Raw genomic sequence first — 27,527 nt, forward strand, 5'->3', positions numbered from 1 at the left:
TGAACATTACAATATTTGTAATATCGTGACGTCAGTAAAATGTGCGCGTGCGCCTTGAATCACGAGGAGAATTAGGCATCTTGTAGGCTAAAGCTCAGTATGACGTACGAACTTCAAAAGCGGGAAATAAAAATATTGTTTCTCTTAATGTGGTTTTATTCGGGTACCATGCGGAAGTACATATAGTTTATGGTAACTACTTGTGAGCAAAGATAAAGAAGAGTATGTCAACCACACTATATTTGCTACATCCAGTGCCGAAGAGGCCCTTCGTATCATACCACTAGGGATCTTCAGACTAACTGGGATGCAGCAGGTGTAGTAGTGGTTGGGACGCCATTTATGTCCAAATGTAAACGTAAACTGCATAAATTTGTAAAGAATAATTCTTCATCAATGTTTATCGCAACACATCAGAACTAGTTTAAAGATTATGTAACATTATAAATTTTGTTTAACAACATAACTGTTTTTTCCCCCTCTTTCTTCATACTTCTTGATATTCGGAAGAACAGACAGAGATATTCATTATCGTTATCTCGATGTAAGTTATTTGATAATTACTTAACAACTATGAGACGTCCTGGAAAATATAATCCACGGGCTTATAACATTAAATATCGTGTTTCCATACTCGCAGTTGACAGAGCACATATTGCCCGTTGTGTGTGCCAGGGCTGGGGAGTGGGGGATACTTAACCAGTGATTCTTCCTGACGTTTAACTACTAGCTAATTAGACGTAACGCCAGCATATCGGGTATTACCACTACGTGTGTCACAGATTGTATAATTACAAATATATTCTCACCAGTGAGCCGAATCTGCAGTTATGTGCTGAATACCTCGCTTGTTGTGGAACTGATCTTGGGTTCAAATCGTTTTCCTCAAAAGTGGAATAGTCGAAACACGATCCTCAGACAAGACCCGGGTAAAGGTCTTATTCAGATTGTTATAAAAAGTGCCCTCTACTGGGAACTATAATATAGCTGGTCGATGATACACTCGATTGGCGTTCGGGAAATCTCGGGTTGGAGAGCGAGCCGAGAGGAAAAAAAAAAAGTCACGAGTTCGAACTTCCGTCGTCGAACATGTTCGCCCTTTTAGCCTTGGGGGCGTTAAACGTGACGGTCAATCCCTCTATTCGTTTATAAAAGAGCAGCCCAATAGTTGACTAGCTGCCTTCTTTCTGGTGTCCCAGTGCTGAATTTGAACGACTACCGAAGATAGTCCTTGTGCAATTTTGGCGCGAAATGTGAAAGAGACGAAACCATTTCAAGTAATGACGTCGTTTGTGGATTGTTCTATTATCTCTCTTTTTAGTATTTTATGTTCCCCAGTCTTGTAGAAACACTCGGTTTTAATGATCCGGCATATGTTTATTTTCAAATTTTCAAAGAAACTACTAAATACACAAACGAAGTAATTTAAAAGACATAAAATATAGGGAAGCAAATTAATTGAACAGCATATAGTAAAACTAGACACACAGATCATTGTTTGTTGTTTTTTGCTGTTGTTTTGTTTAAGATTACTATCGAAGTTCATAAATATTTTGCGTCTGAAAATGACATGAAATATCTCTTCCAAAGACGTGTATCGGTTTTCGTTTTACATCACACTATCTACGGAACTCCAAATGAGTCAAACAAACAGTATATATGTATGTGAGAGATAAGAGACAGAGAATACTAGTATGTACTTTCATTATATGTTTATAATTTTTTCTTTGCTACGTGGTTACAATGCAGGAACTATTTCGACATTTAATGTTGCCGTGAAAGTTTGCACTTCAAAATGAATAAAATCTATCACAAAACTAAAGATGTCGCTACGCAACGAATATTCTTTAATCGTCGAATTAACTGTTTAAAAGTGAGGTTCTAATTTCATATTATCTTTGTAGGGTTTTGACGTCAAGCTATCCTTAAAGGTTTACACCCTAAGCAATAATAATATAACAAAATTAATTCGAACGAAACGTAAATACATATAAAACGTTAACCTTTTAAACATGGTGATATCTGGGAAATGATACTAATATGTACGTTTCTCGTGTTTTATTTTATGATAACATGTTTGGCGCACGCATCTTTTCATAATTCACAGAATAAAATAAAAAAATGTGTTTATATCCTCAAACGAGAGTAATAACCTCGACTACAGTACAACGGTTAAATTTTAGGTGATTGTACACGCTGCTAATCAGTCTCATAAGTCGAAGTTTATTGAGGACATGAAAATGTTCATCATATTCGGTTTTTCGGGTCACGATACATTAAAAAGAACAATATATTTGATTTATTAAAGAGGTAAAAAAACAACAACTCGGTACTAACTTGAAGTAATACATAACGTCTATTAAAAGAAACTATTTAAAAAATGAGGTGGTAAAAGTTCCGCGTCCCTGAGGGAAGAACTGCCATTGAAGTAGGCCACTAGGAAAAAGTGTTTCGGGGCTGCGGGCAACCCTTCCGTAACTACCGCACCATGTAGCCTACAAGGCCAAAGCTAAGGCCATTTTTAAACAGGAGGATTCAGTCAATTTTCTTGGGCGCTGCCTGTACACTATAGCCGGCCAAACAGGTCCTGCCTTCCATGCGTAGGCATCCAGTCCGACGACGTAACTAACGAGGCGAGGTCACGAGCCCGGAACAGTGTACCACGTGCTCTCGTTTCCCATGGGGTGAACGGCTTACTGACCTACTTCATGGAGGCCGGTTCTCCTTCCCCGTTCCATTGTTCGTATGATTTTTCGTATTTCTCTCTCTGTCTCTACTTTCCTGGGCCATTGAACCGCTTGTGGCCCTGACTAGAAGTGGGACGTTTGGCCAGCTTTACCGTTTATTCTGTTTATCTTGTATTAGAAGTGCGGTAAGCTACGACCTATCTTGAACACATGTAAGGACAGAGTATTCTTCGATGGCCGAAGATAAGAGCACGTGAACGTGTTTATTAGGAACCCGCTCTTTTCATACACTCGTTACCATTTTACCATGAAATTGACCTTTGACCTACTTTTATACAAATTAATCTTTCTCAATAATGCCGCACACATTTTAAACTTCATTACTTTCTGAATATCTTGTTCGCATGCACGCGAGCACGCATTTTGAACAGATGGTGACACAGTACAATAACGTGATGTAAGAAATAGCTGTTAGCTTTACTAGGTTTAAGAAAACAACACGTCTGTATAGAAATACACGGATTGGGATGTTGTAAAGAGAAAATTGGAACCTAACGTGATTCGAACCCTGCGACACTTTTAACCATTTGGGTAACCACGTCTCAAATGCCTCCGGTCTTTGTGTCTGGCAGGTAGAAGACCCGGCTACTGACCTGTGGGAGGCGGGTTCGAATCTCTGTCCCGCCAGACATGTTCCTTCCTTTAACCGGAGGACCGTTTATAATGATACAGTTATTTGCACTCGTCGTCGGTAAAGAGTAGCCCAAGAGTAGGTGGTGGGTGATATTGATAAGCTGCCTTCTCTCTATCTATCACTTCAAAGTGAGGGACGACTTGCGCAGTTAGCCCTCGAGTAAGTTTGCGCGAAATTCGACAGACAAACAAAACACAAATCTCCGGTCTCAGTTTGCACTCTGTTTGTTATCGGTGTCTGAAAGAAGTGAGCGTGTTTTATATCCGTTGCCATGGTTACCTACCACGTTAACATTGAATGATTGTTAGGACCGCGATGCATTTATATTTTGTTCGCAACTGCGGCTCAGTTGCCAGTAAATGCAATTATTATATATATATTTGTTCAAAAGGCCTTGCTGTATATTATATGCTAAGATGTTTTTTGTTTGTAAGGCGAGACAAAATTCAACCCAAAAACATACGCTCCCAAAAGAAGCGATAACAATGAAATTTGGGGCAATGAGATTATAAAATTCGCCGAATTCATGTCGACAAAAATTAGTATAATATATGCTATTATTTCCCTATTGAGAGCCGTGGCCTCACTTGGGGCCATGAAGCTACTTCTGGGGGACTGTCAACAAAGATACTGAATTTAATTTAATCCTAAATAAACAATGAGTCGATAAATGTTATGATTAATTGAATTTATGATGCAGTATATAGAAAGGAGATGTTACTGTTTTTACTACGGCACTGTTTTCAATCACCATGCTGAAGTTATAGGTTGGGGTTCAGACCTTTTTTATTCATATCAAGGGGGCCTCAGATGGAGTATGGGAACTATTGATAAGTATGTCCATGTCAGTCAAGTTTAGTATATCAAGGAGCTTAGAGGCTAAGTGGCCGATTTGCTTATCCATAAATTCTTGGCTAAGAGGTTTTCAGACACATTGTGTAAACAAAACTGACATAAAATGTCACCGAAATAAAATGGCGTTTGTTTATTTATTTTTATGCCAAAACTTCAATAGCTATCTGCCGCCATCTTTAATTTTAAATTACCGACAAAAGGGAAAGTAACTGACAGGCAGCCATCTACCGTAAACTATTGAGTCATTCTTTACTAACAAATTGTTTGATTGGCTATCACGTAATGACGCTCCCATGACCAAAAAAAGGGGAGCGTGTTTGGTGGAGCGAGGTTTCGATCCAACGACCAGCAGCAGATTGCGATTCAGTCATCCTAACCTACAGGCCACTAAATAAGTTGTGTTCGTTACGTGATAGACACGGAAATAAAAAACACTTCTTTAAGAAATTATTGTTTGTAATGTTGGATAGATTGTTTATGAACTTTTAACTACATTGTCTTGTTCTTTTTCAGCGTCTAAAACTTACCTAAGAATAAAGTACTCTTATTCTGGTTGACTACCGAAGATGGTGTTATCACCGCTCAGAACCTAACAAAGATACTTTAGCAACAAGTGTATTGGAAATACATTATGCAAAACGAATGCTACGTATGAAAATAGTTAAGGCTGTAACTATGTAACGAAACAGATTCTAAGCTTGGGTGATTGTTTAAAACCACGCGCTGTATAATAGGCTGATGTAACTAATCAAAGCTGGTATAACCAACTCGCATCACTTGCTGTGTAAGTAGCCCAAACCACGTGCTAGTGTAACAAACTCTCAGTGTGCTGTTTGTTGAACATGGAGTTAATTTTTAAAAGTCTGCGAACAGTGATATATGTGAAAACCTTACAGGTTATAAAACTAGAGGATGGTTTCTGTGAATGTTGATTTAAACTTATAACTCAAGACTGTGATACACTTCTTCCCTAATTTCATTAGTTTTTTAATGTTCTTATTTTCTCCTCAAATAATCTGCAAAAATTAACATCTTTTTACACTCTTACGAGTTAATAATCACCAGTACTATTGAGCAGCAATATTGAGGAAAGAAAATATACATTTCAAACATGGGATATATATATATATATTTATTTATTTATTTCGTAAAGTGAGCCAAGAAACCGGATTTTCTCACATTTTATCCACTATATCTCTGAGCTTCGCTTTTTCAGGAACATCACGATTTATTAATCTGCACGACTTATTGCACAGAACCAGAAAGAGGCTGACCACTTCCACGTGGTCAGTGTGACATTCTGTTACCTCCAACCTGGTGTAGTCGACTATCCCAGGAACTGACTAGTCAGGGGGAACATGTTTCCACGTCGTCTCTTCTTTGTGCGCTGACCATCATTCCACCTTTCAGTGATGGTTCCCACGTGTGTGCAAATATTAAAGACCATACGTAGTCCCAAATCACGGTTGTTATCTGCTGATTTTGGTGTTGAGAACAAACGGAACGTAAAACATCTTGCTTTGGAGCAAAAGCCCCGCTGCTGCATGGACTTCTGGGAGGCGAGCTAGTAGGTCATTAAATCGACTGGGTTGTTGTGGGAAGCGATGTTCAATGAATTCGCGAAGAGTTGCTAGGTAACGCTCTTGGATCGCCTCGAGCTCTCGTTGACCTTGGTACTCTTCTGTTGGGAAGAAACAGAAACACAACTTTCACTGGCCACCGTTTTTTTATTTTATGAAATATTGGGGGCACCTCCCTCAGGAAGACATGTCACTTTGATTTTTAGAAGCTTTCTGAGGCCGCAGTATGAACATTTCAATTTATACCTATATAGTCATCATTCTGGTTATTACAACCTTCCTGAGGATGCAAGTCGAACATTTTCAGGTTCAACCAGTTAGTACACTTTGATTTACAAAACTTCTGAGACTTAAATGTTTAATAATTTGAATATAGGCTTAGATCCATTTCTGTAGTCAAACACTACAGAATAGAGGATAGAGCTTAGTAACTTAACTCCAGAATAAGTATTGACAGAGAATAGAAACGATTTTAGTCGAAACGTTTCCCTTGGAGAAAAAATGAATAATAAGTATATGATTTAGTTTCGAAATTGCGGAACAACTAAATAATGTTCCATGTATACGTGTGGTATAGGTACAAAACTATACATTGAAGTTGGTTTACTAATCACTAGGTGCATGTTTAAATTTTATATTTAAATTAAAGTAAAATAAAAATCAAAATGTTTGAACTGAATATTATATAAAAGTATACCAAGAATCAACTGACCCTAAAGGTTAGAACTCATTTGTCAATGATGACTGAAGCCCACCAATCAAGGATGAAAGTCCTAGTTGTGGAAGATATAGCATGGCTGACATATTGTTTTATCTCCTTGTTTGTTTTCACTCACAAGTTCTTAGAATTAATGTTTATTACAGCTGACTAATGCCAGACCGTATTCACCCTTTTGTAACCTGTACTCATACAAATAATGGATCGTCTTCAATATTCATTGTTAAAAAGTTATTTTTGTTTAGTTGTTTCAAGTTGCTAAGTGTAATTGTTTAAGCTGTTTTCACGTTTACTGAGCTATCGATAAACTACTTGTCGAAAGTAATAACTTGGACATATATCTGTAGACAAAAAAAAATGCCTTTACAAATAGGGGGAAGACTCTTTACAAAGAGTCTGGGGGGGGTGTCTTATAATGACATTTAATGACGTGTTAGTTTTTCCTCACCTTGGTTTAGCATGATGATAACCTTGAGACAAACATACTCTTCAGTACATAACCTCATCTGGCGAAATGCAGAACTAAGTTGTGTCAGGTGTTCCACCAAAGGGCCAGCTTCTAAGCGCAGCTGGTCTAATGTAATTGGTCGACCCATCATTGCAGCTAAGCAGGTCTGAAGACGACACAGGCCTGCGGCTATGTCCTGCTCCAGGCTCGCCTCGGATCCTTTGATTGGTCCATGGATAGCTTGGTAAGCACATGTAGTTAGCACCAGAATCTCATGCCACTTGTGGGTCAGTAACTGAATGAAAAGAAAAGGTATAAATCAAATATTAGCGTGATAAATTCGTGATTAGAACAAATGTCCAAATTAAGATTTTTAAAAGATATGTAGTATTCCATAAAATTCTCCCTATTAAACGCCTCGTAATAAATGTCTAAATTAGTGTTTGTTAAAAACATGCAACATTCCATAAAACCATTCCTAATAAATTCCCCAAAATATAGTTTTGTATATTTTATTTAATGTGAAGCGTTTTCTGTTGTACTTCGATTTGGAGAAAATTTGAACTACAGTTATTTTTCTCGAACATGCACGCACACTCCATCAACTAAATAGGTAGGTTTACTTCAGTCGTATCAGATGCTTTGCTTGCGTGTACTCGCAAGAATAAGCTATAGGATGACTTTACAAAAAAACGAGAAGAAAATAAGTGAATTATTCAATTGAATAGAGCGAAAATAAAGCCAGAATATGCTGCAATTGAAACTTGATAACTAAGCAGAAATTGCAACATTAGAAGGTAGAAAATTTTGTTCTTTAAAACTTGAAATTTTACGAAAAGCGCCTACAAGAAGCAGGAGCAAAGTACCCGGATTTGTTATAAAACAGCTTTAATAAAGTTGTATTGATTTTAATTCAAAATATTTAATCGGGTAAAGAAATCATTTTGATTTCTTTTTGCAAACAAATAACGATGAATGTAGTTGATTTGATCAAAAAACTCGGAATATTTAAAGCCATTTTCTTCGAAGCATCACCGGGTATCCTACTGGTATTATATCGTTGTTGGTAAAAGTTGGTTTATATGATAGAATATTGTATAGATGCTGGTCAAACTTGGTGTGAATGGTAGACTTTTTTATATAAATGCCGATCAAAGTTGGTGTACATGGTAGAGATTTGTACAGATGCTGGTCGAAATTAGCATAAATGGTGCAGTTTTCTGTGGGTGATACTCAAACTTGGTATAGATGGTAGATTATCTTAATTGACCAATCGTTAAACCTTTTCTTTCACGCAAATGAAAGGATACTTAGAATAATTTTTAAATGGCACTGCTATACAGGTATTTAAAAAAGGCTGTATTATATAGGCCATATCCTATTTTGGTTTTGTGATTCAAGTGAGAATATATGCTTGTAGGGCACGTTGCGATATATAAGCATCTTCAGTAATTTATGTATTTTTATATAGTTTTATTCAGCTGTGGCATAATAATACTTTGTGTAGAACCGTTGGAATTTCTCGGTTCGAACCATTGACTCTCCCTCCATTTTTCGCATCATATATCATTTTGTTCTTTAGTTTGCTGAGGGGAAGACGTCAGGATGACCCAGTGTACGAATGCTAAAGGCCTGGTGGTTAGAGCCTTTGACTCGTAGTCTTGGGGTCGCGGGTTCAAGTTCCCGTCACCGAACATGCTTGCCCTTTAGTGGTGGTACAATCAGTCCCACTGTTCGTTGCTAAAATAGTAGCCCACGAGTTGACACAAGTAATATTGACTAGAGCTGCCCTCCGTCTGGTGTTATACTACTAAATTAGGAATGGTTATCGCAGATAGCCCTCGTGTAGCTTTGCGCGGAATTCAAAACAAACTTCGTAAACTTACTATCGTTACTGTACGTGCCGACAAGGTTATCCACGGTCTCTAAGGGTAGAAGTTAATAAGCAGCGCGAGTTATGCAATGCCTCTCGATTACAACAAAAAGCCTTCTTGTTTTACCCCACCTGGTGTATAAAAGCAACACTCGAAATATCAGACTTCAAGCTGAATAGCTTGATGGCAATTCTAATATAAGGTAATTAGTTGTAAGTACTTAAAATAACGAGCGCAGCCGTGTATTACTTTGAGTTCTTATTGGTATGGTGTGATGCAACGTGAGGCAATCCTGTGCACGTGCCCTAACTTAAGTTTTCGGTATCCAAGGTTATATTAGAACAGGCCGTTCAGAAAAAACGCGTAAAAACTATCAAAATATCCGTTGTTACTTCCTTACGGAACTTTTATTGAAAGAAGTTTGTCTTGTTTCCATTTCTTTGTGAGCTAATTTTTTTTTACAAAATAGATATTAAAATTTGTGTGTGTGTATGTGTGTATACATATATACTCGAACGCATATCATTGATGGATAGTACAAGTTATCATCATTTCTGAGCCTGTCATGGCATAGTGGTGATGGCACTAGACTCGCAATCTGAGGGTTACGGTTTCGAACCTCATCAGCGAATGTTATTATTTTTTTCAGCAATGGAGGCTTTATAAAGTTACGCTCAATCCCACTATTCTTTGGTAAAAGAGTAGCCCAAGAGTTAACGGTGGGTGATGATGACTAACTGCTTCCCTCTAGTCTTACACTGCTAAATTAGGGACGGGTAGCTCAGATAGCCCTCGTATAGCTTTGCGCGAAATTAGAAAAAACAACTTTGCAGAGCCACCTATTGTAATTCTTTTACAACTATGCCCCACATATGTTTGTTTATATATACCTGTAACAAATGATAGAGCTGTGAGTTGCATTATTTTCCCACCACCTGTACCAATTTGCAGAACCGTAGATTGCATGGTTCTCCCACCACCTGTACCAATTGGCAGAACCGTAGATTGCATGGTTCTCCCACCACCTGTACCAATGGGCAGAGCTGTATATTGCATTATACTAACCGTACCGTACCATTTGTGTTTTCTTATAGCAAAGCCACATCGGGCTATCTGCTGAGCCTACCGAGGGAAATCGAACCCCTGATTTTAGCGTTGTAAATCTAAAGACATACCGCTGTACTATCGGGGGGGGGGGCGTACAGTATAAAATAAGTTCAATGAACTTACTTTTTGTTTTTCACGATACCTTGCACAAGTTGAACATTAACTTTTCTTGAGTAAAATAGTACAAAGGCGACTTTATTACACTAACAATATACGATCACTGAGTCTTGATTCCGGTATAATTGACCACATGAATAACATTTCTATCCTATGCACAGTTGTTATGATAAACACAATGATCAAGTGTATGATGTTCTTGTGTTCTCTAATGGTTTTACGGTTTACATTTAACTTATTGACTACTCAGAGAGCTGTATTAGAACACAAGAGCGCGCTTCACCTGTTGTAACAGACATTCGAGTGACAGTTTCATTAAGGCAGTCCAACTTACTTATAGGTGATTGTGACGACAAATACAGCGAATTCGAGTTACGTCTTTGTAGATGGTCAATTTCAAGGCACTTTATGTAAGAGTAATTGTTTGTAAATAAACATGAACCGCAATTGAAGAGATCGCGCCTGTATAATACGTGGACACTTTCTAATTACAACTAAAACTTTAAAATTAACTTTTCTTTGGATGCATAAGGCAGTTTGTTTGTAGCAAAAGATGAAGAACGAATACTATGCTAAGAGTTATGGTACTAGAGTACCTGTGTCATCAGCTCGTTTACTACATTGCCTGATTGTCGGAACACTCGATTCGCGGGTTCGAAACACGTTACCGAACATTTTCGCCCCTTCAGCTTGGGGAGCGTTATAATGTTATGACCAATTCTATTATGTAGATGGTAAATAGTATTCCAGTACTTTTCTCTCTAGACTATCACTTCAAAATTAGGGACTGATAGATCAGGTAGTACTCAAATAGCTTTTCGCGAAAGTCATATCCTATAAACAAATCTCTATGATAATGTTGTCCTCGTTAGTCCTTCCATATCCGAAGATGCCTTGGAGAAGAAGAAAATAAACCTTCAGTACTTGGATTGTAGGTTATGCATCCAGCACTTGTGTGATTGGAGTACAAATGTCTCGTTGTACTGTGTGAGGAACTGTAGGTAAGGCGTATCTTTGAGAATGACAATCATGTGAGACCTTCAGTCACTTTTGTTATGCAACCTTTGACCCATCCTTGATAGATATGCGCCACTTGGCGAGATCTTTGAATCGAGGCCCCCAATTATTATTAGGTATATCGGCTGTAATGAGGTGATGCTTTATTACATCTTTTTGCAACGCAGCTTTAGTCCACCTCTCTGCTGCTGGCCAGGAGAAAGTTCTCCATAAAGAAGAGTCTTTGGAAATATACTTTCTGGCATATGCATCACATGTCCAGCCCAGCACAGATGTCTTTTAATAAATATGGCTACTACACTGGGCATATCAACATACTTCAAAACCTCGTTACTGATTTGAACTCCCCAAGATACATTCAGGATCCCCTGTAAGGTGTTCTAAGTTGTACACTTAACAATATCTTTATAGGACAACGATAAAATGTACAAGTCTCTGTTGAATATGGTGAGGAGCTCAGTAACACGACTTGATGTAATTTAAACTTTTTCTTGTCTTGTGTCACGCTGTTTCCAGACCCTCTAGTGTAATCGCCCTAAAGAGGTAGATGCCGCTTGGATCTTGTGGTCAAACTCTGCCTCAAAGTTGTTACTGTACTGTCGAAGTAAATGAACTGGTTAATATCGCTTGCTTTGTTGCCAGAGAGAAGAACAGTTGGCTGTATGTGGTGAGAGTTAGGTGAAGTCTGGTGGAGGACTTTAGTCTTTTTAATAAACCTTGAAATAAATAAGTCTATTTGTTTAATCGATTTTTTATCTTTTTTTTTGCTATAAATATTATAACCTTACAAAATTATCCAACTAACCCGAATTTTGCTGCGCGAACACGACGATAAAAAGTGTCTTAAAAAGTTCAATTGTATGAACACTTTTAAACCAAAAAAAAAAGATTTATAAACATGTGTAAAGTGGAGACCAATGAAACGATTCTTTTAACTTTAACCAGTCACAAACACACGATTGTATTTTAGTGGGGAATTCGGATTAGCACGGATGTCCAGCGAAATAATGTCGTAAGAACGCGAACAGAAAGAAATGTCACAGTCTGAACGTACCTTATTTCAGTGAGAAATTTACATTAGGATACCGATTAAAAGTGGTTAAAACTGAACTGTTACGCCAAAGTAGAGACTTACAGGAGTTAAAACTGAACTATTACACCAAGGTACAGGTTTACAGAAATTAAGACTATACTGTCGTACCAAGGTACAGGTTTACAGTACGTTAAAACTGAATTGTTTCAGACAGCTATAACTAAAGTTTAGAAATGTATTACGTGGTTTTTTAAAAGTATCACAAAGATAAAACTTGTTTTACTAAAACAGCCACGACTCTCACATAGCAATATATCTACACGTATTATCAGATCCATAAAGGTACGACTAGGAATGGGTTAGTGGATAATTTTACTTAAATTACCCATACATCTCATTCTGCAACCTCTATTAATTTTTTGTTTGAATTGTATTTACTGACTGGAAGATACACGTGACTTACAATGAACACTGGCAAATAACAACGGCAACTGACATGTGTAGGATTGACACTAGATGAGGCTTAGGTGAACGCTTGCTCATGATACCATTGACGTACAAATGAGAAATGCACGTAACATGGTGAACCCTAACAGGTGGTAATTGAATTATAGACTGCGAAACGAACAAATGAGGACTATTTTTTTTTCCTGGATATTAAATGTTACGCCCTTTTTCGAACGTTTATTTAATGACGTAATTAGGCAAGTGAAAATCAAAAGTGCACGCCCATTTCAAAATTTTATTTAATTAAAATCAGAAGTGAACTGACCTGAGTGTGGACCGTTACGGGAAGTTCCGAGTAAAACGGTAACCTCGTTGTCCACTGCACTAACTTGAACACTATGTTATCTCCTATCTGGCAGAGTTTTTCAGATAGTTCAGATTTTATGTTGAAAAGGTCCTGTAAGTTACTTAAAGTAGCAACGTCTTCAAAATCGTCGCATTCAATCAGTTGACTTATTGAGCTCAAAGCATGCTCGACTGGCATTTGACGATCGCGCGAGCTTGTGACGCAGTTTTCAAGGCGATGACGTAGGTGCATGACATCTGCTGGGTTAGTGAGAGCTGTTTTGAGGATTTGGCCATTTGCCCACTCCTGCTGGGGGTAGCGACTGATTGGCGATTTTTGTTGTTCTTGTCTAACTTGACCATTCTTCTGACCTTTCTTATGCTTCTTATATTTCACCTGACGTTAAAATAAACAGAGAAATGGTTTATCTGTTTATGACACTTTCGTCTCATACATTTTTGTAATAGCTTTTAAAATCTGCTAGGCCTTTTTTTTTAACTTTTTAAAGAGAAAGGCTGAAAGTTCCTAGAGCATATAAATGTTAAAAGATGGAAAAAAAATGTTTGTTTAATTTGTGATATTCATTCCAAACTGAAGGGCTATCTGCGCGCGCTAGTTTCCCCCAATTTTTAAGTGTGACGTGGAAACTCCGAGTTGTTGGGGTTTTTTTTCAAGTACAAACTTTCTGCTTATAGTTCCATCTCTTGACTGATTTGAGATCTAATTACAGCCGCGGCTATTGAGAAATCCCTCTTGTTCAACTGATAGACTAAATAGTACTCACTGACAAACCCTTGTCTGACCAAATAGTGGGATTTGACCACAACGCACTTGTAGTCACAAACTGCTGAAAAAGGTTTTGTTTTTTTCTTTCTGTAACGAAACGCGAACGTCGCACCTACGGATCTGTTGTCTGTAACCACTGCGCGAAGCACGGACAAAATAATGAAATAAGATTGAAATGATGTACAAATCTGAGCGCCTTATGGTTTCTGGATTTGATAAAGAAAGTGCCCATATTAACTTCTTGGATCTGGGTTTATATATGAAAGAACTTTCGAGGTTACATTTTTTGATCGGTGATTTTACGGAATGGGGATTTATATAAGAAAGAAATTTCAAGGTTACGTTTTTTGATCCAGATTTCCATGAAATAGGAAGTGTTAATGGTGTTTGATCGCGATTTACATGAATAACAAATGTTCTGTTTAGGTTCCTGGATCCATAGAATAACGAGCACGCAGATTAAGTGTATGGATTTGAAGTTTCGTATAATAATAAGTGTCCTGATTACGTTTCAGGATTTAAATGTTGATGAAATAAGAAATGAGCCCCTCAATTTCTCGATGGCTCAATAGTAAGGTTGAGGGTCACGTGGTTAGGGGCGCTCGACTCGTAAACTGAGGGTCACGGATTCGAATCACCGTCACGCCAAACATGCTCACCCTTTCAGCTATGGGGGCGTTATAATGTGACGGTCAATCCCACTATTCATTGGTAAAAAAAAGTAGCCCAAGAATTGGCGGTGGGTGGTGATCACTAGCTGCCTTCCCTCTAGTCTTACACCGTTAAGTTATGGACGGTTAGCGAAATTCAAAACAAACAAGTAAGACTGAAGACTTATGACTGTAAAAAACATGGGTTTCGATACTCACGAATGGGCAAAGCCCAGATAACGCGATGCTTAATTAACAACAAACAACTTTTTAATCTGTATTTTCGTAAACTAAGAAGTGTTCAGCGTAGTTTTTTGGATTTTTTTAAATGATTAAAACAAAAAACGTATCTTCGAAAGTGTACTGTTGAAGGCTTGCATATCGATGATAAACAAAAGACAAAATGATCCCAATAATTTTAAAAGAATAGTCTAGTCTGTAAGAAGTGTATCATATTCGCTGCAACTATGTTTAGAATTTTTATATGATCGCTTTCCAGACATTCAAAGCAGGAATTTTGCGTACTGTTAACACTCCTACGAAAAGTGGGGCCTAATAGGCCCCAGAGCAATTTGAAAGGTTATTAATATTAGGCTAATAAATGTGTATTTAAATGAAATTGCCATTTCATTTGATTTCATTTCATTAAATATCATTTAAATTTCATTTAAATACAAAATTATTAGCCTAATATTAATAACTTTTCAAGTTGCTCTGGGGCCTATTAGGCCCCACTTTTCGTAGGAGTGTTAATAATCCTCATGGCTGGAAGTAAAAGACAAACGACATAAAACCACCTGTGTGTAAGTTCAATTGTTGTGTAATAATAAAACATTTAAAAAACGACGCTTTGCAGTTAATTGGTTGTATAAGGTAAGGATCAACACACAATACTACCTATTGCTATATGACAAGATATTGATAATTTATCATTTTTCGCTTTTGGTCTTCGAGATCAAAGACCACGACGACTTTTATTTTCGAAGTTCTTTTTATTTCTAGTCGATTTTTTAGGAAGTAGGAGAAACCTTTTTGGCTCTCTTTTCCTTAATAACTTCCTTTAAATGGATATCAATGTTAAATCTGAGAATTTGCACTGTAAAAAATCAGGTTTCGATACTCGTTGTGGGCACAACATAGATCGCACATCTTTCAGCTGTGTATCCACAAATCACACAAAAACCAATGGATATTCCATTATGATCACATTTACAGTGCCCCCAGTGGCACAGCGTACGTTTTCAGACTTACAACACTAGAAACCGGGTTTCAATACCTGTGATGGGCTGAGCATATATAGCCATTCTGTAGCTTTGTGCTTCATTACAAACAACAAACACATTCACAGTGACTACAACGTATTGCAGGTGAAACACCTTTTCACTTTGCAGTTGCAAGTAATAGTATAATGCTGAAAACTGGGTTCCGATACCTAGAGTGGGCTCAATACAAATAGCCCACTCGTAGCATTTTATTGTCTTATGATATCACATAGTACTTTGTATAAGTTTTCCAGATTTTAAAGCAGGAAAACGCAATCGACTCCTGGCTGGAAAACGAAAAATGTCGTCAAAGGGAAAAATGTAAATAATTATTTATTGGGGGGAGGTACAAAAAAAAAACGCAATAAACATTACTGGCATTTTGCCTTCACAGAAGTCCTAACCCCATGTTATTGGTTCCCGGATGTTACGTACTTCTATTAATAGTAATATGATACTTACAAAGATGAGTTTGACTCAACACGTGGACTAACCTTAGTACACTAAATTTTCCGTCGATTCGCATTCTGAGGGTCGCGGGTTCGAATCTCCATCACTGAAAATTTTCGCCCTTTAACCATAGGGATGCTATAATGTTACAATCAATTCCATTAGTTGGCGGTGGGTGGTGATGACTAGCTGCCTTGTCTCTAAACTATCACTGCTAAGTTAGGGACTGCTAGCATTAGACAGCTCTTGTGTAGCTTTGCGCGAAATTCGGACCAAACTGCCCGATCTGTGTCGATATGGACACGTTGCAGCAGCGTGTAAATGTTTGCATCATACACACGCACAGACAACAATATACACTCACACAGAGCCAGGCAACTATTAAATCAAGAAACGTTATCGCTGAGGAAACAAATCCAGCAACAACCAGAACCAAATTACAGAAAGTCAATCAGCAAACACACTTGAAGCAGAAACCAATTCCAGCTTTGAAGGAGTAAAAACTACATTCTTAGAAAAGCCCTAAAAGTCACAGACGTCTTCACACGTTTAAGAGAAATGGGTAAACAACACCTTATGTCTGTCATTCCACACATCATACACATATTCTTGAGGCTAAGTACCACACAATCAATTAAAAACACCTAATATGAAGTAAAAATGTAAGTCGCTTCGTTCCATAGCATCATATATACTGACCACAGGATAACATTGATGACGTGACCCTGAAAATGAAAGGATGAATAAAAAATAAAAGAAAAAAAGACTAAAAACCTCAACTAAAATAACAATCAAGGAGAGAGGAACTTCTACGGCGAACAGCGTAAAGTATTATTGGGATAACTGACGAAAACGTCGTTAATAGCTTAGAATCGACGATTTGATAGATTCAGTCCATTCTGGTGTATCTCTCTCTTTAGATATTATGCATTTCATCTCAGTTTGCTGTGTACTTTTATTAATGTTAAAGTTGGTTTATTTCTTATCTATATCTACATAGTTTTTATTATTATTCAACAATCCTTAAGGTATGTTCATCATTGAACATAGATCTTTTCAAAGTTTTGCTTTATCAGGCTTACGTTTTGTACGAAGGTAGACCACGATAAAAAGATTAAGTTAACTGAAAGGTAATTTTATAAATCTCAAAGTCACTTGAATATGTTCCGGATGTTTACCAAGAAAACAAAAAAACAGGTTGTGGTTAAAATCAAGTGCATGCTTACAGCAACTTTTATTTGTTTGATTTTTGATCAGCACTACTCGATGGCTGTCTGATGAAGGGTGAAGTTCTCCGAAATCGGTATGACTCGGTGAATTGTTTGTTTGTTTGTTTTTTGAATTTCGCACAAAGCTTCTCGAGAGCTGTCTGTACTAGCCGTCCTTAATTTAGCAGTGTAAGACTAGAGGAAAGGCAGCTAGTCATCACCACCCACCGCCAACTCTTGGGCTACTCTTTTACCAACGAATAGTGGGATTGACCGTAACATTATAACACACCCACGGCTGAAAGGGCGAGCATGTTTGGTGCGACAGGGATTCGAACGCCTAAACCCACCTGGCCATGCCGGGCCTGACTTGGTGATAAGTAGTGAATCAAACGATACAGTGGGCTTCATATTTGTCTTTGGTATTTTATACAGCTTGTCTACCGAAGATTCCAGAAGAATAAATTAGTATAATCAACATTACCCATTTGTCCTAAATATCCATCCTGAAAAGCTTATGGAAACAAACAAACAAAAAAAGCCAAAATTCTGCTTTAGCTCAAATAATCGGTGATATATTACAATATAGCACAATGATATAAAATGACATTATTCACATTTTATCATTCTATTCATTTACTGTAAAACTGAAGGTTCGTTCAGCTTGACTCGTTATTCGCCTAAAAATTATTATTAAATTACATTGGACTAAATTAGGAAACTAGTCTACAACCCGTGATCGTCCTATGTGAACTTCCCAGAAATACCTGGCTCGCGTGTTAATAGGCTATCAGTACTGGAAACTGAGTAGCGAGTTATTAATTTGCTAGAGCCATAGACTTAAGAGTGTAACGTAACAGTACTCGGTAAAGCCGCAGACAGTTACATGAATGTAACTTTAACATAAGCTATCCGTACTCCAGGACTTACGATATTTACTTACTAACAACAACAACAACATAAAGATAAGACCTAGGTCTTTCAACACAACAACATAAAGATAAGACCTAGCTCTTTCAACACAACAACATAAAGATAAGACCTAGCTCTTTCAACACAACAAAGATAAGACTTAGCTCTTTCGACACAACAACATAAAGATAAGACCTAGCTCTTTCAACACAACAAAGATAAGACTTAGCTCTTTCGACACAACAACATAAAGATAAGACCTAGCTCTTTCAACACAACAAAGATAAGACTTAGCTCTTTCGACACAACAACATAAAGATAAGACCTAGCTCTTTCAACACAACAAAGATAAGACTTAGCTCTTTCGACACAACAACATAAAGATAAGACCTAGCTCTTTCAACACAACAAAGATAAGACTTAGCTCTTTCGACACAACAACATAAAGATAAGACCTAGCTCTTTCAACACAACAAAGATAAGACCTAACTCTTTCGACACAACAACATAAAGATAAGACCTAGATCTTTCGACACAACAACATAAAGATAAGACCTAGCTCTTTCAACACAACAAAGATAAGACCTAACTCTTTCGACACAACAACATAAAGATAAGACCTAGATCTTTCGACACAACAACATAAAGATAAGACCTAGCTCTTTCGACACTTAGATTTGCTGTTCTTAGGGTTAAACAAAGAAGACAGATTCACCTGTCGTAAGCACCAGAGTTTTATGGTTTTTACCTTAAACAAAGAAGACAGATTCACCTGTCGTAAGCACCAGAGTTTTATGGTTTTTACCAAACGTTTTTTGGTCGTGTTTTTACTACCATTATATATGATGTTATTACTTTAAAAACAATGACAAGGTGGTGTTAGGGTGGGTGTCAAACTGAACTAATAAGAAACATTAATGAAATGTTTCTCCACCGTTCTCGTATCAGTTCAACACACCCACCACTTGTTTTCTCTTGTGCTGTGTAATGTGCTTCAGTAAAAATTGTGATTTTAACCATCTGTGTTTATGTTTCTCTTCAGGATAAACTCGGTCGAAGTTGGTAGAGATAAATACACCCCTTGCACTCGGTCGGTACTCTCTGAATCTTCAGTTAGCAGACCTTAACTGATTACTCGATGGGGGGAATAAACGCGCAAGAAAAATTGATTTGTTTTTCAATAATTTACCCTTACGTATTCCGTAGTGCCTTTTTTTCTCAATTATTATTATACAGATAGCTTAATAACAATTCGTTTCAAGCTGTAGTTGTGCGAGAAATGACATTATTTCGTTTTTTGACGACTAAGGAAATAGCGGGTTCTAATACAACCCACCAAACAAGTTTCACAACAGCGAGTGCTACACGAAGGTTGTTCCAGCTATATACCAATAAATAAAGAACACTAGTTGGCATTTACACAAGTAATAGATGTGAACAGCTACACACACACACGTATCTATACAAATGTGTCTGAATAGACATTTTTAACCACGTGTGGGGGGGAGGGGAGATAAACAGGCTTCAGTTTCCCTACCACTCGAAAATGTTTTCCAACCAGCCACTTACGTAGACTGGGATACGTGTATAGAGGTGTTTAAATAAAAGTATGTACTTATATTTGTGTAGATATAGTACGTATGAAAAAAACAGATATGCGCGGATGCGAAGCGTCATTTGATGTATTTATCGATACCCGTGTTTGCGTTTTCTAAAACCCTGTTATCGATGCATTGATATCAATTTATGGTCGCTGAGTGGCCTTGTTTATTTTCCTATAATTTCGGATAAAACCCCATTATAAAGTCAGTAAGTGACCTTGTTTGTTTGACCATAGCCTGGATAAACCTCATTATAAAGTTGGTAAGTGACCTTGTTTGTTTGACCATAACCTAGATAAACCTCGTTATAAAGTCGGTAAGTGACCTTGTTTGTTTGACCATAACCTGGATAAACCTCATTATAAAGTCGGTAAGTGACCTTGTTTGTTTGACCATAACCTGGATAAACCTCGTTATAAAGTCGGTAAGTGACCTTGTTTGTTTAATCATAACCAGGATAAACCCCATTACAAAGTCGGTAAGTGACCTTATTTGTTTAATCATAACCAGGATAAACCCCATTACAAAGTCGGTAAGTGACCTTATTTGTTTGACCATAATCCTATATAACCTTGCTCACCTTATAAAGGTTATACACAGCTACAGAATTTCTCCCACCCGGCATTCTATCTTCTCGAACAGCTGAAAGAAAAAACAAATAAAGTGCTGACAATTAGACAGTAAATATTAACTTTCAACTTCGCGAACGTTTAAAAAACTTTTAGTTTATTAATTACTAGGGAAGGGTTCGCAGTTTTGCTAGTGCTGATACAGTACAACTTTAAAAGTAGCACATTGTTTGGAAACTGTTCAATATTTGAAGCTCTCTAAACACAAATCAAATCGTTTATAATAAAAGCGACAAACTTTATTCTCTAGATTCTGTAACTTCCATCAATATATTGAAATGTTACCTTGACGTGAACGTCTAGACATGCTCTAGCTAACTGAAACATCAGCCTCAAACATATGTCAAAAATGTAGCTGACGTCACCTTAAAAACTAGCGGATGAATAAACATCCGTCAGCAAAATGTAGCTAACGCCTTCTTTAAAAACCTAATATATAAACATCCGTTAACAAAATGTAACTGACGACTTCTTTAAAAACCTAGCGGATAAATAAACATCCGTCAACAAAATGTAGCTGACGTCTCCTTCGAAAACCTAGCGGATAAATAAACATCCGTCAACCAGATGTAGCTGACGTCTCCTTTAAAAACCTAGCGGATAAATAAACATCTGTTAACAAAATGTAGCTGACGTCTCCTTTAAAAACCTAGCGGATAACTAATCCTTTTCCCACGCCAGGGTTTAAAAACCTGAAAGTTATGCTTTTTTAATCGACCCAAAAATTTTTACTTTGTTTTGTTTTTAAAAATACAGTTGGAAAGTTTGTGTACGTCAGCGACAAAATCACGTGGTGCGACCAAACTAAAACAGACTAAAAAACAAAACAAATATGAAAACTTGTAGGAGACGTGGCGTACTTGTATTAGATATCAGTTAAATGTGTAAGACCTTTACATTGTCTTTTTAATTGGTCTTCCGGTGTTAATATGTTCATATCGTGATACGTTATTTTTTGGTAAAATCAGGAAATGGTCGTCCAATATACACATGTTTTTGTTGGACGTTTTATGTAAACATCTTAAGTCCTATGTCAGTTGATGCGCATTTTCACTACCGAATGAAAGCCCCTTATTGTTTTTTCTGTCTCTAAACCAAAACGTGTATGATATTTATTTATTGATATATTTACAAGCCAGGTGTCGTGCACGTATAAAAATACAGACTTTTTTTTATATAATAAGAATAACAACAAGAATCTTCTATTTGTCGGGGGGGGGGGAAGGTAAACACGAAATAAATACGAATGTTACTGATAACGAGTTAACACTCCCAACTTTAAGTTACGATAACAAAATAACTTATTTCCATAAAATCCTTGTTTTGATAAACAATTACATAACAACAGACCAGAATTTCTCTATACCACGGGATATTTTCTGTTGTGTTTATTAAATCTTAAAAGTGATACTCTTGTGTTCACTTTATCAACAAAAAAATATTTTGTCAACAATATCTGTGTACGAAATTTCAAAAAGAGCTTTCAAAGCTTGTTCTGTAAGCGTGAATTCTAAAAACAACAACAACAGACAATAGTAGGCATGACGTCATTAAAGAAAACGTTTTAAAGTGTTTCAGAACTTACCCGCCATCATTTTGTGCCCCTCCGACATGTTATGACCACCGGCTGCGTTTTTTTAGTAAAACGGTCCTATTGTGGTTACTAATGGAGTCACGAGGGAACTTTCTGTAGTGTATTACTAACGTTTTTGCTGTAGTTTGTCTCAAGGTATCACAGAATATAGAAAACAGGTAGAGCACAAAACTAGAATTGGGGAAAAAAAACAACAACTCACCTGCCAAAACCATGCCCTGACGGAGACACTTTTGGAAGCGACAGTACTGACACCTATTTCTCTGGGCCTTCGTGATTTCACAATTCCCATCTGCTACGCACGTGTAAACTCGTTTGTTTTGTACTGTGCGTTTGAAAAAACCTTTGCACCTACAATTCAGATAAATAGGAGTTTGAGCGAATATGGAGAACCGACACACACAATTTACAGAATGCCATTAAGAAAACACACAAATTGTAAAACAAGACGTATAGACTTATTCTTTGAATATTTTGGGTTCAGCGTATTTTCAGTTCAGTATCAAAGTGATTTCATAATGTGTCGGGAAAGTATTATATATGCGTGTACACGTTAAACATTTCGGCACTGCTAACTAATTTATATCACTTAGTTTAATTTTGTTATAAAGCGAGCGCAAAACAACCTTAAATATACTGTAGTTTTGTTAAATACTTATAGTACATTTAAAGATTGTAGAAAAAACGAAATGATCCCATCAGAGAATTCTGTAATAATGGTTACGTTTGAATTTTTTTTTTTTTCAGAAATATGGAAATTTGCTCCAGTTCGGTAAACCGTTTAGCCTGCCCTATTTTGTTGCGAATAGAATACTCTTCTCAGTTATCAAGACAAATTAACCAACCAATCCCAGTTGTAAAGGCAAGTAGACCATCCAATCTCAGTTGCCAAGACAAATGAATCAGCCAATCTTAATTGTCAAGACAAATGAAGCAGTCAATCTCAGTCGTCAATGCAAAAGAAACAAGCCAATTTAATACATATATTACTACGATTACAGAACATTTGTTCATTAATCTTTGTAGCAAGATATCAAAACTGACACCTCAGGTTATCTTGAATGAAAAAGATATATATATGTGTGTGTGTGTGTGTGTGTGTGTGTGTGTGTTCACAAATACTGTTTGATTTCCAATATTCGAAACGGCAACACGTTACGCAACTCTTCTGATTCAAAATGTTTTTAAACCCAAAGTTATAAATTCCATTTATTCGTGATGACGAGAAACCCACTCGAAGTAAAAATGTTTCTCAAGACGGTTGGTACGGGTATTAAAATTTTTATTAAAATAAAGTACAGAACAACGTTTCGGCCTGAAGATGACCTAAGAATATCGAAACGTTCTTCTCGACTTTATTTTAATAAAAGCTTTAATACCCATACCAACCGTCTTGAGAAACAAATTCATTTCTCTCTCATTTATCTTACTTGACAATGACCAAAGTAAATTATGAACTGAGCATGTGGTTAGCGTACTGTACTATGAATCTGCAGGTCCATCTGTGGCCATTATAGGGATAACGGACAAATCTCACATTCGGTCGTAAAAAAGTAGCCCAAGAATTCATCTTCTATTTTCGTTTCACCAGTTTGACCAAAATAAAATATGATTTAAAAACAACAACAGGGTCCAGATAAAGTACCTACGCAGGCCTAGTTCAGCCTGCGGGCCGCTAATTGGTCTTATATTTTTTAATTATTCAGATATTTGTTTTTCTTGTCGTAGCATAATTTTACTTTACTTAAATTCATCGTAATTGAACTAAAATACGGGTTTAGGTTACTCTGGGGTAGCGACTATTTATGATGGGTAATATGTATTGAACATTAGTTTTCTGTTAGATGAACTCAAATGTAGATACTTGAAAGGTCAGATTTTTTCCGTTCTCTTTCAGCATATCTTGTTGGAAGTGAATGTGATTGACGTCACGCCCTGATTAGATCAGTAATTCGGTTTTACTTTTCTCGCTAATGTAGCTACCACTAGAAACACTCCCATATAAATGGAAGTTTCTTGTATGGGAAGGTCAGTGAAAAGTAACCCTCTCTGAACTGACATGCGTAATCTTTTATAAGTAATTTTTATTCGCGTCTAAAAGAAGTTTACAAGTCTAACATTACGTTAGAGAGTTGGACTGGGCAAAGAACTACTGTGTGTGTGTGTGTTTTCTTATAGCAAAGCCACATCGAGGGAAGAACAGCCATGGCTGAAATTGTCACTCATTTGACTTTTCGTATTCTTACATATAATTCTGGGTATTATGGCGATCGTAAGAAAAAAATAAACAAAAAAAATAGACGTGTTTTGGAGATCTCGACACTGATCGGTGAGATAGATAGGTTTCTTAAGGGACCAACCTGAAATGTCGGTGATAAATAATATAAATTTTGCTTTTTAATTGAACACGTCTGTTAGCCTGTAGCAAAGAAAAAATACTGTTGAAATACAATATAACCTTTTTTGACTGATGGATTATGTGTTTAGTATTAACGTCACCAAACAAGCTGTTTGTATGAAAGTTGCTTTGAAAACAAAGATAAAGGGGGGAAAGTCCAAAAGGGAAATAGTAACCCTTTACCTGCAGTTGACATCATGTAATATTAGCGTAGGCGATTGTGGTGGACATCGTGTAATGTGAGCATTTTGCGCGCAACAGTTTCAATGGCTCGTCGCAAAATTTCATGAATTTTTGTGCATGGGGTGTTAGAAAGATTTACACATGCCGGATTAAGTTACTCTAATATAGATCACAAAATAGATCAAAATATTTTTAGAGCATAAAGCTACACATTTGACTAACTACACACTGCCCATCACGGATATTGAAACCCGATTTTTAGCGTCTTAAACCTCCATACTTACCACTGGGCCATTGAAAGGTGACGACATATTCCTTAGAAGATATTCAATGTCCCTTGTAAGAGGTTCTTAGAATAGATACTTTGCAAGGCAGTTTTCCATCGCCTTAGTTTTGAACTTCAGACCAGAGGAAAGGCAGTCAGTCTGTCCTCCTACCAGCCACGCTAAGGGATTGTAAATCACCCTTATAATGCATCTATAACTTAAGGAGCTGGAGGGTACTATTTTGAAGTATTGCATGGGTTCGAACCTAGCTAGCCAGCTCCAGATCTCTACCACAGGGCCAGCTCGCGCCCTATTAAAAGAAGTTGTTCACTAGTACTAATTAACACAATATTCTGTTTAAAGATTCGAGAATAGACTATTTAAAACATAACTTTAAAAACGGGGTGAAATAATCGGCTCTAGTTTGCTAATAGAAGACGAATGTTTCCTTCTTCTCAACCCAGAAGAAACGTGCTCCAGCTTTTGTCTGGATCTTGTTTTGTGTTTGTTTGTTTATACAAAGAACACTAACTTACTTCTGCTTTGGGCCTAGTTTTATTTGGTTTGTTTTGAATTTCGCGCAAAGCTACACGAGGGCTATCTGCGCTATACGTTCCTAATTTTGCAGTGTAAGACTAGAGGGAAGGCAGCTAGTCATCATTACCCACCCCCAACTCTTTTATCAACGAATAGTGGGATTGACCGTCACATTATAACGCCCATACGGCTGAAAAGGCGAGCATGTTTGGTGCGACGGGGGATTCGAACCCGCGATCCTCAGATTAGTAGCTGAGTACCTTAATCACCTGGCCATACCGGGTCGCTTAGGGCCAGGAATGGCCTAAGGATAAAGGAGTTTTACTCTGCACTACAGAGGTGATTGTCAACAAGTTCAAGTAGCCGGAAGCCTAACCCTGCGGTGGGTTCGGCTGGGTGGGTGACTATTCATTGATTATTAATCATAATAGGGTTCCGCCAGATGTCAGTTATCTTACTTATACAAAACTAGTTTTAGCTCAATATAACATAATTATGAACACAATTTGTGTAATCCATGGAGGAAGATAGTTTTTATTTTATTTAATTGGGGGGGGGGATCCATGAATTTGAAAGTTTTGGTAACTGCTCATGTTAACCTAAAGATGATATAAGAAGGTCGAAATGTTGTTCAGTACTTTATTATTTTAATTAAAGTTTCAATACCAATCAATACCAGCCGTTTTGAGAATACATTTTGGTAACCACTGCTCAACAAGGTCTGAAAATATCCAAGTAGTTTAATTATAACTCCCGAAGATCTAAAAGTTCAACACAGATCAGACATTACGCTATGCATTAACCTAGTCATTCCAATATACCAATATATTTTTCGTCTCTTGTCCAGTTTAAATGACCTTTAAATATGCTCTCACCTAGAAATATCTTATTTAACCTTTAACGGTTCAACTGGAGGGAGGGTTTACCCTACTCTTTAAAGACCTGTTGCTACATCTAGAGTTCAAGGCAAATTGAACTTATTTATATATATATTTTCCAACTGGTGCTAAACTCGAGATCGGTCTTTTGGATGGGCAACGCGTGCGTCCTGCGTAGGGTGACCACCCCAAAGAGCGCCATAATCGATATTAAAATTAACAGTTCGTCTCAATTCTACATGGTCAAGGGCACCGAAAATAAAGTTCACACAAGTCATTATTTTTCCTAGGGCCAGTAACATGGAAAATGTACAAAATCACACATCAATAAACTACAGCAAACATAAAACTAAATTTTTACGAAAGTAAGAAAATCCTATGATCAACAAACGTGAAATATCTATACAACTATTCAAAACGTGCTAACACTATGAGACAGAATCCTGGATAACACGCTTGAATACAATTAGAAAAATATTAACAAAATGAACTGATGAATAAAGTAGAGAGTTACATAACACATGATGAGCCTAGTCCTAAGTACCTCCTACATCTGAACGTCATAAATAGGATCTCACAGGCCAAACAGTATGAAGCTAACTGAATTCTGGACACAAACGTAGTTTTAGCTATACGTGTGTGTGTAACTGCTAAGCGGTACTGTATTATGGACACGGACTAATGATTCAATCATACATAAGTGGATCTAGTGAAATTATACGAGTTAATATTAGATTGGTACAAAAAATGGTATATTAATTAAAACTGCGGACAGTGGTTAACATACTGAGAGTGATACAAGAACGTAACAAAGGTTATTACCTTGGGTTCACTAACAGTGTAAACAAGCCAACAATTCTTGATAGCGAGAAAGTGATCAATGCTGGTCCAAAACATGGATCGAATCCCGATATTTATGACTTCCTAAAGCTGACTCTACCTTAACTTGTTACCTAATATAGCACCATCGTATGGGGGTAATAAACTGTCAATCTTATGTTTATTTTTCTGAGGATTGAGCTACTATGTTTGTTGACACTTGTTGAGTTGCGAGTCATCATGACTGTGCCATTTGACCTGATGCAAGATGGCCACACGATTAACTCGTAACAGTTTACTTTAAGTACCATAATTATGTTTGTTTTTTGTATCAATATACCTACAAACCTCATTCTAAGTTTTTTGAAACGTTTTAACAAAGATTAAATCTGGCCTTAAATAGGTACTGTACTTCAACGTATCGAATTATT

General features: G+C 37.1%; 1 protein-coding gene across 1 annotated transcript in view; it reads right to left on the minus strand.

The window, feature by feature from the left end:
- Positions 1-5,202: 5,202 nt before the first annotated feature.
- Positions 5,203-27,527, minus strand: part of LOC143247624 (uncharacterized) — a 78,110-nt gene continuing 55,785 nt past the window's right edge. The window contains exons 3-7 of the mRNA XM_076495965.1: positions 22,218-22,366; positions 20,373-20,434; positions 12,903-13,319; positions 6,983-7,277; positions 5,203-5,917 (exon numbers count right to left, since the gene is read on the minus strand). Of these exons, the coding sequence (XP_076352080.1) occupies positions 5,706-5,917; positions 6,983-7,277; positions 12,903-13,319; positions 20,373-20,434; positions 22,218-22,366 (1,135 nt within the window). The 3' untranslated portion in view covers positions 5,203-5,705. The remainder of the gene's footprint in view (positions 5,918-6,982; positions 7,278-12,902; positions 13,320-20,372; positions 20,435-22,217; positions 22,367-27,527) is intronic.

Source organism: Tachypleus tridentatus, chromosome 3 (assembly GCF_004210375.1).
Source record: "Tachypleus tridentatus isolate NWPU-2018 chromosome 3, ASM421037v1, whole genome shotgun sequence".
NCBI classification, from domain to species: Eukaryota; Metazoa; Arthropoda; class Merostomata; order Xiphosura; family Limulidae; genus Tachypleus; species Tachypleus tridentatus.